The sequence below is a fragment of the Sylvia atricapilla genome, chromosome 12, assembly GCF_009819655.1.
Source record: "Sylvia atricapilla isolate bSylAtr1 chromosome 12, bSylAtr1.pri, whole genome shotgun sequence".
Lineage (NCBI taxonomy): Eukaryota > Metazoa > Chordata > Aves > Passeriformes > Sylviidae > Sylvia > Sylvia atricapilla.
The window spans coordinates 16,828,233-16,841,522 of NC_089151.1; the positions used below are offsets into that span (position 1 = coordinate 16,828,233).

General features: G+C 41.1%; 1 protein-coding gene across 6 annotated transcripts in view; it reads left to right on the forward strand.

The window, feature by feature from the left end:
- The window catches only part of DPY19L3 (dpy-19 like C-mannosyltransferase 3), a 36,262-nt gene extending 23,161 nt beyond the window's left edge, over nt 1-13,101 (forward strand). For 2 of the 6 annotated variants that reach the window (XM_066327944.1, XM_066327945.1), the window contains 4 exons: nt 1,991-2,073; nt 8,627-8,759; nt 9,405-9,563; nt 10,174-13,101. In XM_066327944.1, the coding sequence (XP_066184041.1) occupies nt 1,991-2,073; nt 8,627-8,759; nt 9,405-9,563; nt 10,174-10,332 (534 nt within the window). In that variant the 3' untranslated portion in view covers nt 10,333-13,101. Of the gene's footprint in view, nt 1-1,990; nt 2,074-4,189; nt 4,285-4,946; nt 5,087-8,626; nt 8,760-9,404; nt 9,564-10,173 lie in introns of those variants that run through there. The other 4 variants (XR_010744552.1, XR_010744553.1, XM_066327947.1 and 1 more) reach the window with 4 other exon arrangements.
- The last annotated feature ends 189 nt before the right edge of the window (nt 13,102-13,290 follow it).

Sequence of the window (13,290 nt, forward strand, 5' to 3'; positions counted from 1 at the left end):
CATTCTAATTCCAAGGATTGCCAAATTATTGTGATTTCTCTCTAATAGTAAACTCTCTATTGCTATTATTTCTCCAGCTGCATTTTTGTCTTCATCATGGCCAAGTTCTTTGGCTCCAGACGTGGACATTTATTACAGCACATATGGCAGCATATACCCATGAGCTGAGCAGTCTGTGGCTGTAGTGAAGAGCTTCAGTTCAGGGCTAATTTAAGCCACTTGACGACTGGTTTCTTTTCCTGAGGACTGATCTCAGAGACAAGCACTGTTACAAGTTGGAAACCTCTTTTCACATTTCCCTCACTCTTCTGAGCAGTTTGTTACACCTCTGATGTGCTCCATCTGGTCTTTTTATCCCCTCCTGGTGTCACCAGACTTTTTCTCAATCTGACATATTTACAAGACAAAGTTTTGGCAGTGTTATTGGTCCATATTTTTACATGTTTTAATTTTTGTTTGTCATTCTCTTGTATTTGGAACTCCTGAAGTACCTTAGTTTTGTCTTGGTTGTACTAATGAAATGTAGTGCTACCTGAAAATTTTTCAATTCAGTAATAGCAAGCCCCATGACCAAAATTTTCCTCCAGTGGAAACTGCTTGTACTCACTGAAAACTTACTATACTGTGACTTAAAAAACCTTTACAGAGTGAATGCCATGGATAGCCCCAGCACTGAGCAGGGAGCTGTGCCACTGCTTCCTCAGGAGGTGATAGGGCAGGCTACACTGACTGAAGAGCAAAGCAGAGCCCCTTCCTTCTGTCTCCACCCTAAATGTGAAGCTGTCCAGGGCAGTTTAGTAATGAAGAGAGGGAATTTTGGTTCATTGTGAGACTCTACAATCTCCTTTCACAACAGCTGAGTTTACTAATCTCTGGGAGAGCTGCTGAAGAGCAGAAATACATCTGTTGTACTGCTGTACTCCCCAGAGTTTCCCCAGGGTTGTGATGCTGCCTGGCTCCACCTGGGAGATGCCAGGAGTACCTGAACAAGTGTTTAAGTGAGCAGCTACCCTGGGGAGAGTCTTCCTTGGCCCAGTTACACCTCCTGCCCCCAGTCCTGGCACCTAATTACACTTTGAGTGAAGAAATACCTGTGTTTGCTCAGAGGCTCAGCAGCACCACATTCAAATTCCTTCTGAACTCTTTGATGAGCATTATATAAATGGGATGATTAATAGCGTTTTAGATTATCAGGTGGGTTTTCTTAGACTTTTTCCTGTAGCATTTCAATTTTCAAACTAGCAGTCTTTATTACCTAAAGAAAGCAGGTTTGAAATAGGTTTCACTCCTAACATCCCCTGTAGTAAAGACTGATGCACAGCAATCTGTCATTAGCATTGTCATTATCTTCTTTAATTGCTCCATTCTTCCCTGGAATATTCACTGGCTTAAACAATAAAGCCTTAAATAAATCATTGTTCCTTTAGCTTTTTGGGCAGGAGGGTTAAGCTTTTCAGAACTGGTTTCAATCCTTTTTTCTCTTCTCCAGATTTGATTTATGTATTCTTTGTCTGTAGTAAATTTTGAAATGCTTTCCCCTGATGGTCTATTGGTTGTTGTCATTCAGTCACTCTTTTATTTTTGCCTTCAGTGGCTTTCTCTTAATTCGGACTTCTGAAATGCTATTAATAGCATCTGCAGCACATCCAATGATCTTTACTTGTGATACAGATTTCCTACCTTTTTGAATTTAGTTTTATGTTTCCTTTCCAAACTTAATGTTAATTCCTGGGGCCTTTCGTTCTCTTGTCACCATTGACAATGGGTTCTGGTCCTGCTGGTCAGCTGGCAGGAGCTGCAGATCTCAAACTCTGAAATTGTGTGTTTATCCTGCAGTGACCTCCTCTTCCTCCTAGGAAGGGCAGATAGATAGATACACTTATGTCCTGCAATTTGCCCATGAGCTGGACAACAGGAAGTAACATTTCAGCATCTGGAACTTGTTTTGTTCGTTCTGTCTTCAGGTTGTGCTATTTTGTTTCCATTTTAGTTCTGGCCAGGAATAATGGATGAACTATCAGAGCTGAGAGAATTCTATGACCCAGACACTGTGGAGCTGATGAACTGGATTAAGTAAGAGGATTTTTTCTCTATTTCAGTTAAATGCTATTTGTGTAGATCTAATGTTCTTAGTTATAGTGTTCTCCTTATTTGTCACAGCTCAGCAGTGAACTCTGGTGACCCCTGAGGAGAGTTAGGGTGGGTGGGTTGTCAGGAGGTTGGGTATGAGCAGCCCCATGCCTGGGTTCAGTATCCCTGCTGTGTTCCATGTGCATCAGGGAGCCAGCTGATCTCTTTGCTCCCATAAGGACACAGTTTTCCCAGCCAAAAGAGGTAAATTTGGAGATGCCAAGCTTCTCTCATGATATTACAGCTACTTCTTTACATTAATAGACCTCTGCAGTAAAATAATTTTATTTCCTCCCCCCAACCTAATGTCCTTCTCACCTCTATAATGTTAAAAAGCTTGGATGAAGTTCTGGAAAATTCATACTCTGCAGTCTGTTTGTCGGACTTTAAAACAATCTCAGTTGTTTCTGCTTGTTAGAATTAATCCCAACATGTGTTCCAAACTGCAAGCAAAATATATTTAATTGAACTTGAACTTGTCACAGCTAAGCATATGTGCAGTCTTTCAGGAGTGTGAGTTAATCATTCCAACCCCACCTCATCACTTCTGCTTTCTCACAGAGCATAGGAAGGTATTTTTTAGGTGGAAACAGTTTGGAATCCTACATGTAGAAGATGCTGAGAGAAAAGGCCAGGTAGGACGTACTCTGGAGGGCTGTGAATTGAAGGGGTACATTCTCTGTTAACATAGAGTAACCACTAAAAACTTTCAGGTTAAGTTTCTGAACAGGGAGATTCCTGGGACTTGTATTTATTTGCAACTTTGGAAATTATTTTTAAAAAAGAAAATTGGTTTCATGTTATGGAGGAAAGCATTCTGAAAGTAAATCTGAACATACAACATTAAATATTGAACTGTTTGAAGTATTTCCTTGGAGTGTTTCCTTCATATGCAATGAACTTCAGTGAAACCAGTCACCCAGCCTGTTCTCCCCATAGCAACATATTTGCACTCCATAATGTTGTATTTCTTTAATCCATAAAGCAGAAGGAATAATTTAGAAGTAAAATATATTACAAGCCTTCACTGACTTATTTTGAAAGCAGGCCATGATTTTTTCCATCATTTAGAATCTCTGCAGCCTTATTGACATGTTTTTGTGACTAATGTTTACCAGCCAGTTCCATTTAGCACTACTGTTTTATTAAAAGATGGTAAATGTCTGATAGTTCAGGTCTCCTGTGTGCAATATACAGAGTTATATATAGATTTATACATCAAATATGCATGTGGAGTTATTCCCAGCCATGAACTGGATTTGACTGGCTCCAATGAGAATAATTTTTCATGTGTTCTTAGTGCTGAGAATGCTAAACTGGTGCTTGTCATCTCTTCATTCCAAGTCATGACAGACAATTACAGAGGGGCATTTTTTTACTTAGAATTTATTGTATTTAGAAATATTATTCCTGTGAAGAAGAGTTAATTATCTATGCTTTAAATACCAGTCAACAAAATTTATGGTAAGTTTCTCAAAGTGGGACAGATTTTCCTAAGTTTGATGTGTAAGAGAACACTTTTACTATACTAACACTTGATGGTTGTGCTGTAGTTAATGACCTGTCAAGGCTGGTGTCAGGAACTAATCATTCATTATTAAAACTCAGTATGAAAAGCTCCAATTTGTCATGTATAGCAGTGAATTAGGAATAACTCATCTGTCTTGCAATCTCTCCACAACAAGAAAACCCTTCTGTCCGCTTAGCTCTAAATGCATATTAACTTGTCCAAATATACAATCTGAATAATGGCCAACTATTAGTCTGTCCCCTGTGAAGTGTCTGCAGATGCATTTCTTACTCTTCCTCTCAGTAAAATTGCCATAGCATTTTCAGGAAGATCTACTGGTTTGTATCTGTACAATTGCAGAGCACAATTTTTTACATGATGACCTTGCATATCCCAGTCTTCTGCTATTTTTTTTTCTACCCACCATCTCATTTTCTTAGCTTTTTTCCAACAAAAAAGTCAAGAATCCAATGCTCCAGGGGTAGTTCACAGCTCTGTTCCCAGCTGGGAGGTACATTAAAATTCTTAGTTTTGGTCTTTCTCCCTAAGACAGCAGGAACAACATGCTCATTTGTGAGATGGGGAAGAATATCAGTAGAATGAGCAAATCAATAGCGTGAACTTCCCTACTCTGTTTACTCCTGGTAAGTGTTAAAGAAGCAATGTCTTCTGCCTTTAAAGGGGAAATCTGTCTACAGTTGTGGAATATTTCAATAGCAGTTGCCAAAACTCACAAAAAGAGTTCTTAGAAATCTTGGGCAACAGCCAAAACAATGGAAAACTTCACTGAGACTGAGATTCAGCAGAGCATTGTTGGATGCCCACTGTACCTGAACCAGGTGTGGGGACAAGCAGGCAAATTTGTATATTAGTGGAAACCCCACAAATTTCCAAAAAGCTCCTAAGATTATGCAAATGAAGCACCCATGTTTCAGTGGTGGTTCTTTTCTTTAGTAATTTATTTTAATGGCTATATTTTAATTTCAAACCAGCTTTAAAGTTTATTACTTACATGCCTGATTTTCAAGGGTTATCACACTGAAATCAACACATGTTCCAGACTTTAAAGGCAATATTACACTTTTTTTTAAATTGATGTTCTTAAATTCTTGGGCTTTTGTTGGACAGACATGTGAGTAAATTTCAGGCATGAACTTGAGCGTGCCTGAGAAGTAGGTTTATACCAGTAGGTGCACTCATATATGTAAGCATAATCTGCATGCATAAAATTGAAGCTGGGACTCACAAAAACGCATCTTGTTGTTCTTTCTCTGTGGCTGTCGTTTTCCATTTTTGCAATTTTCAGTCTTTCCAAACCAGAGGGAAAAAAAAGAACCATGACAGTGTGACTGAATATGCTTTACTGCTTATCATCTGCAGCTGAATGGGTGATATTTTAATATTGCATTCTGCAAATAAAAAGATTTTCTTTTAAAGAAAAAAAAACTATCATGGCATTATTCCTCAGAATCTCCTTTTGTCAAATCCTGTCGCTTTGTTGATTCATACCATACTCAGGCACCAGTAAAGGAATAATCTGAGACTTGTCAGATTTTATGGCTTTGAAAGCCAACTACAGGGTTCAACTGTGGAGAACTTTTCCTAGAAATAGCCATTTTATTTCTAATGGTGTAACCTGTAATTGCAATGTTGGCCATTTCTTCCTTAGTGCTTCCTAAAACCAGCTCACAATAATTCTTTAGCAGTTTAAGAGAAAGAATTACTACCCATTTCAGAGTCTGTGCAAGCATTTCCTGTAAAACCCTTTTATTTTTAATGAGTTATTCTTTAGTATTTATATAATTCTCTAAATTCTTAAGTGTAAGGTAAAGAAAAGGTTCCTACACTGTAATATAGTGCTTAGTTTACCCATTAGCTCGGCTGTAATTAACTTGTTGAAAGCTTAGAGCTTCAAAAATAAATGAGATTATTTGTTCAAAATGCCATCAGGTCTGCTTGGAATGGCATTTAAATTATATAATGTAAATCAGTTTGACCTGTTAGTCCTTGTCATTATTTAGTGACATTTCCTAGAGAATAAATTGTTTGCAGGTTGGGCAGTGTGGTATGGAGCTTGGCAGAGAACTATAAAAACAAATTATCCTTTCATTTTATCCATCATTTGCTGAGACAGTTGTAAAAATGGCTTGGTTTATGTGTAACAGAGAAGTGTCATTCCGGGGGTTGCAGCACAGGAGGTGCCCTGGCTGCAGAGCCCTGTGGGTGGGGCAGGGCATGGGCAGGAGCATCCCTGGCATGCAGGAACCATCCTGGGAATGCTCCTCCGTGCTCCTGTGTCCCCAGAACTCAGCAGTGGCACCCACAAGAGCTCCTGGGGAGGGAATTGGAGAGGGCAGACACTGCCTGGGGCTCTGTGTCACCTCCCAGTGTCACCTCCCAGCTCTCTGCCCGGGGCACTGGAATCCAGCACTTGTGCTCCTGGCACTGCCAGTGTAGCACAAGGGAAGAGGGATTCCAGTAGCTCCTGCTGGTCTGGGAGCACCTGAGCTGGCCAGTGAAATATGGACAGTGATGTGTCCCAAAGACACATTTCCCAGGACTTCAAACCTGTAAATCTCAGGGAAATATCTGCCTTTACCTGAAGCACTAGATTTTAAACTCCACCCCGAGCCAAAGCACTTAAGGCAGTTGTTTGAAAAGCAAGCAAGAGTCACTAGATTGTCTTAAGGGATAGGGAGAGCAGGAAGTGCTGGCAAAACTCTTTCTATCTGGTAAAGAATGCAGCTCAGCTGTACTTCCCCCCTTCTGGGCAGGAGTGAATGCTTTTGGAAAGGGGAGGAATGGAACCCTGAATCTTCTGCATGATCCATTTGCTGAGGAGAGAGTCACTGGGGGCTACAGCTCCAATCTCTGCTCCCTGTGACCAGAGCAGGGTTAGGAGATCAGGGAAAGGTTCTGCCTCCCCAGAGGGTTCAGGCAGTGCCCAGGGAATGGTCCCAGCCCTGAGGCTGCCAGAGCTCCAGGAGCCTTTGGACAGCACTGCCAGGGGGGCACAGGGGGATTGTTGGGGGTCTGGGCAGGGACAGGGGCTGGGCTGGATGATCCCTGGGGGTCCCTTCCAACTCAGTGTATCCTGTGACTGTACATTTTTGACAAGCATTTTTACAGTAAGTTATTGATAAAGGGCACTATCTCCCTTTAGCTTTCTTTTTAAAGGAAAGAGCCTGAAAGCTGGTTTGGCTTTGTTGTTAGTTTGCCTTTTTTCTTGTGGTTTTGCCTTTGGTACTTGTTGGGAGGGGCTGTGTGAGTGGGTTGAAGCAAGTTTGAGTCTGCTACAGAGCCCATTATAATGCAAATCTGCAATAAGAAGAGCAGGGTTGCCTTGGTAAGACCAGCAGGTTTTAAAATTTGAACTAATCTTGAAGAAGCACAGAAACCTACTTGTCATGTTAGAAGTTGCCTGGCCCAGGCATAAACATAGAAACATGTTGAAGATGCTTTAAGAGTCATCATTTTTATTTGGGTGTCTAAGCTCTCCCCAGGCCCTCTGTGAGTCCAGCCCGTGTCCTTGGCAGCTTAGTCCTACAGACTTGTGCTTTCCCACAGCTCCAGGGATAAGTCCTGGCTGACAGCCTGTCAGGGCCATCCCATTTGCATAGTACTAAATTCTAACAGGAATTAATTTCTTTTAATGGAACATTGACTTCAGGACACTTGTGGCTTTGAATATTTTAAGTAATAAATAATTTCTTAGGAGATTAAATATTTTCAGGCTTTAAAATGAAACTGGTTTTATAAAGTGCTGAAGGACCAGTCTATCAGTAAAGTTAAACTGGCCTTCTATAAATACTATCTCTGGCCTTCCTAGATGAGATTAATGTACCAGTGCAAGATTTTTTAGGAAGGGTTTGTAATTATTAATTCATTTGCTAAGCGTAATCTCTTGAAAGGCAATAGTAAAATTTAATACTTGTCTCTCAACATTTTCAAGCTGATCATGGAGCTTAAAGATGACTGTGTAGCTGCAGTTTCCAAAAGCTCCCTAAAGTGCACCCCAAAGTGTCACAGTTGCTGGAGTACTTTAGTGCATGGATGGGGATGTTGGGCACCTATTCACATTCTAATTTCATTTTAGTTGATTTAATGTGTGCTGCTTTCTGTTGGTTTAGTCTTCACAGACCCTTCCATGGTTATGTGCCTACTAAGCACTAGGAAACACTTCCCATTACTATGGCCAGTTTCAATTAGCCTGATTATGGGAGAGCCCATTGCCTGATTTTTGTTCTGCCCTTCTGTTGAGTCTTTGCAAATATTAGATTGTAAACATGTTGGGAAGAAGGTGAGCAAAAATAATCTTTTCATTAGTGATATTTGAGTGATCCTGAGATACCAGGACTGCTACGTGGAATTTCAAAGATGACAGTAACAATAAGTGACAGCATTATTCCAGCATCTTCTGCATCCCCCTGCCCCAGCTTTTTGCAATTGGGGTGTCTTTTTTCATAGTTTCTCTCCCACAGTTGTCAGAATAGGAAGATTATTGTCTCATGAAATAAAGTTTTTGTTCCAAATGTGTGGCAAATGCCAGGACAGGAACAGAAAGTTTTACCATTCAGATTAAATAATTGATTTTATATGAAGTACCCTATATGTATCAGACACAAACCTAAGTCACAATAAGTTTCTTGAAATATTAAAAGAATTAGATTATAGAAACCTATAAATATTCAGAGGTTTTATGAACCTGAGAAATAGATGAAATACAGAAATAGTTTGAAATTGTCAGGATCATGTTTTCCTTAGATTTCCTCATAGTGCTTAGTAAATTTTTTATTTGCAGTTGAGTATTATCGTAATTTATCCACTTGGCATTTGAAGAAAACACAGTTGCTTGAACAGTTTGCTGCCTGAATAGAGGAGAAGCAGAAAAATACTTCTGCAGTCTTTTTTTTCCTTCTGATCTGTCACAAGCATTGCAAAAATGCCCCTGCAGAGACTTCCTCAGACTTATCAACGTTTGTTTAGGTCAAACACTCCAAGCACAGCAGTGTTTGCTGGGAGCATGCAGCTGTTGGCAGGAGTCAAACTGTGCACTGGGCGGACCTTGACCAACCATCCCCACTATGAGGATAAGAACCTGAGAGAAAGAACAAAGCAGGTAAGGGATTTCTGACTTTTTAAAGTAATCCTTGCCGTGTCACTGACTCCACTCCAGAAAACAGTAATGTCCGAATGGCACACTGCAAAAGGCATCAGGTGCTTTACTCCAGGAGTGACTTAGTAATGGCACAGGCTCAGGATGTAACTGCTTTGGGATCTCCTGGCTCGCTTGTGGCAGCTGGTGAGTGTCTGGGCAGCTCTGTGCCTGGGTACCCAGCTAGTCCCAGGGGCACTGCTTTGGCTACTGTGGCATCAGTAGATCTGGTGCCCATTTGGGCTGTTAAACCCACATGGAGCATTCCCTGATACTTCCTTCAGTTCCCAGAGCAGCACACAGCATACAGGATACAGAACCCACCCTGAGAAACTGCACACGGAGCTGGGGAGGCTGTTTTCACCCACCCCTCTCTGGACTTGAGACACTCTCAAAGCCTGACATGCAGTGTTGTGTAGCCAGCAGCATCCTCACCATAGCACACATCTCCACGTGGCTACTGAATAAAGCCCTTATAGACCGGTTCTATAATACTGAATTCACACGGTTTCTCAGTGTCAGTTCTTTGGCTCAAGGTAGAGGAGTCCTGAGAGAGCAGACAAAACAGCAGTGGGTGCTGTGCTGGGGCTCAGTTTCTTTGCTCTCCAGATTTACCAGATCTATGCCAAGCGCTCTCCCGGCGAGGTGCACGGGATCCTGCGCTCCTTTGGCACGGACTACGTCATCCTGGAGGACAGCATCTGCTACGAGAGGAGGCACAGCCGGGGCTGCCGCCTGCGGGACCTGCTCGATGTAGCCAACGGCCACGTGAGTGTTACACACGGGATCAGGGGACAAAATACATTGTGTTCACTCTGAAACCCAGTACTGAGGTCTGAGGTAGCTCAGTGTGTTTGCACTGTGGGAAGGAGAACCTGCTGGAGCCTTCAGACATTCTCAGAGTGGCCAAATTAACACTGCTTGCTTTTAAGGTTATTTGAGAATAAAAAAAGGGGAATTACAGCCAGAGCAGAAAAAGTGAACACTTCCTGACCAGCTCCAGGTTAAGAGCACTCAAGCAGAGTTTCCTCCCAGGTGTGAACCACTTCAGAGCTTCAGTTCCTCAGGTGCAGTGTGGTTCTGTCACCACTCTGTGTCAGGGCACTTCTGGCATTTCTGGGGCTGAGGTGGAGCCAGAGCAGACTGCACAAGCCCAAGTAGATATGGACCTCTGACAAAGCACTTATCCATTTACAGATAATACTCTTAAGTTTTACTGGTTTAAAGCTGTTTTCTTCCTCCCACTTGTTTCATACTGTGAACAAACCTGGCCATCCTGACCCAGTGAATGTATTGTGGAGGTTGTTATGAACTCATTATTGCCTGTAACTGTGAATTGGCTAAAGAAATCTCACACGTCTTTTCCATTTCATTGCAGATCATGGATGGCTTGGGAGAGAATGAACCTGATTTGAAACCTTCCGTGTATCCTCGCTTCTGTGAGGAAATTAAAAAAAAACCTTCCTTCTTACACCATGCACTTCACCAGGGTGTTTCAAAACAAAACATTCCATGTTTACAAGCTTGCCAAGCATAAATAATGTTTCCAACCCTGACTTCACAGTTCAGTATTTCACTGCTAGGACCCACATTAGGAAATGCAGGTGAAGTTTACAAACAGATTACATTTGTAAGACATTTTACACCGATGGTTTCTTGTTTAATTACTGTGATTCTTTTTTCTTAGACAAGTTTAATTTTGATAACATTATTGATGTTGCCAAAATTTTCATAAGTAAATGCTAGCAGGGACCATTTTGATGATGAATTCTGACCCTCAGAATACTTAGGTTGTCATTGTTTTCCAGTTTCAACTGATTGGAAGACAAAGGCAGCAGCCTGTGAATCTGCTCAGCAGTTCAGATTTTCCTCTCAAATGGTAGAAATTCAGTGGCAGCAGCCCATGCTGCTCCTGCCCTGAGTAAGCATTGCCTTTGTGAATCCTAAAAGCGGTCACAAAATGAAGTTTTGTCTTACAGTCTGATCCTTTTTGACAGGTCTTTGTGCTCTTTCAGTGCCTCTTTTTTCAATTCTTTGGGAATGTATGCGGGTATGAGTTTCCAATTTGTGAGTGTGACTGCGGAATCAGTGAGTGCGGATTAAGGGAATAATTTTGAAGAAAAAACTTTAATCTTTGGTCCAGCATTTTTAGTGATCAGAAACAAACTGGTTTATAACATTAAGTGTTTAATGATGGAGTGTTATGTATTTCTAGTGAGAAAAAAGGCTGGAGCATGCTTGACACATGTTGCATGTTTGTATCCTTGTAAAATGCTTAGAACAAACAAAAATCCAAATTTCTCAGTTTGGATTCTCACAACTCTTTTCTGTATATACTTTCTGAACTAGAGGGGATCCTTTTTCTCCTTGTTTGAATCCCACTAGGATAGCAAAATTGGACAAAAGAAAAACTCATCTCTAAATCAGCAGGAAACCAGTATTTCAAATACATTCAGACAGTAGAGCTTTGGTTTGTATTATTTCAGACACAAAGCTCTATATTTTAGCACAAAGTTGTGTCCTTGTCCTTTAGCCTAAAACAGAGACTACCAGTATTTTAAGATGACATGGGAGATTAAGTGAAGCTAGACCTCAATGCTGAGAATTTCGTGATTTGTATGTACCCTTTGTCTTTTTACCAGCCTGAACTTTGCGATTTGTATCGGATTTCTAAACATTATGAAGGTACCACATGGCTTTTGCTATGTTTTTAGCACTGCTTTGGTTTTAGACTGAAATCAGAAATCAAATTTGGAAGCTTCACAGTACTCTCCATCTTGAATTAGACATCCATTAAGCTCATGTGTTTCTTAAGAAAAACAGAATTGTAATAATCAAGTGCCTCTAGGCCCAGGTTGAATTAACATTTGAACACCTATAAGAGTGTTTGTGGCCTATGCAAATAATTCAGTTATAGTAATTACCACTGCAATTAATTTCTAATGATGGGAAACTTAAAAGTGCTGCAGATAGTAAACTCCACATTTAATTTAATCAAGATGTGTAATGAGATTAGCTGTCACAACTGAGCTGGGCTCCAATTCCAAATGATTTAAGTGTTTTCCCTTTCAGTTATCCGAAGGTAAATTACCGAAGAGATGGAGATGGTTATGTCACATGCTCAAACAATTTTATATTCAGTAAATACTCATTAAACAATGTTCAACATCCTTCTGCCTTTCTCCCTGGCACAGAAGGCTGTGCTGTAGGCCCGCTGTGTTAAATCATATGCTGACAGGAGCTGGGCTGTTACACTGAGCAGCTGAAACTCCTGAGTAATTCCTAGCCTGTATCCTTTAATGAGGTTGGAGACCACTGCAGTTTAACGTAATACAATAATAAAACATTTTAATCAGTATTAAAACTTTAATTAGGCCTGTAATGATGCATGGTGGTTCTTGCTGCAAGCCTGGGTCAGTGAATCCCTCAGTGAGTGCCTTCAGTAATTGAAAACAAGCACACAAAAGGTAGAAGATGTCTGGGCTCTATGGCTTATTCTGGAATGCAATTGGATCTTGCTGGAAAGGTGCAGTAACTTCCCTTTGGAGGAGGAGAGGGATTCCCAGACCCAGTGGTAGCCTGTTGTCTTCAGAACTTGTAGGTAACAGCTGAGACTAAGAAATCCTGACTGGAACAGTAACTATTTTTAAACAGACTTATTTTAAAAATGCAGTGTCTGATACTGCCAAAAGAGACATTTAACCTTTTCATAGAAACTACCAAGTGCAAACTGGTTTGTTTGGGTTTTTTTAAACAGAAAGATGTATGATATGAGAGATTATCAGAAAGGTTTAATACTAAGGGATATTCCAAGGACTGCAGTGCAGCATTCAGACACCAACCTGCTTCAGACAGCAAATGCAAGTGCCGAGGGCCACCAGCAGCTCCGGGCTCCGAGGAGCAGCTCCTCCCTGCCCCTGTTTGAGACAAGGCCTGGGAGCGGCTGGGGAGCAGGGCTGCACCTCCCAGTGCTGCACCTCCCAGTGCTGAGCTCCCGACCTCCCCGGTGACCTCACTGGGAGTGGCAGGGACAGGGCTCCCTCCTGTGTGCCACAGGGACCTGGTGCTGCGTGGCAGCAGTGGGACTGTGGGATAAATCACTTTTTTTTAGATTGCAGAGACAAAATAGTATCAAGGAGACAGGATTTTTTTTAGGGGAGAAAAGCCTTTGGGATCCATAAGTGTATTTTCATTTCTTGTTTCAGTGTTCTGCTGGTGGGATCTAACATAGTTATTTTATAATATGTTGCTGTAAAGAGATGTAATGACTATTGTATACTAAATAAATTGTGTAATTTGAAAGTCACTTTTTTTTTTTTTTTGCTTGTTTTTATGTTGAGAAAGACCTGGTTAGGGAATCAGCTTTGTTTCAGTCCATATGGAGAAAAGCAAAATATTTTTCATGAGGAAGTTTTGGCTTTTCAAGCTCATTCTGTTGTGTATAGCACTGACTTTTGGAATGACCTTTGTTTTAACAGCTCACTGGGCTCCCCTT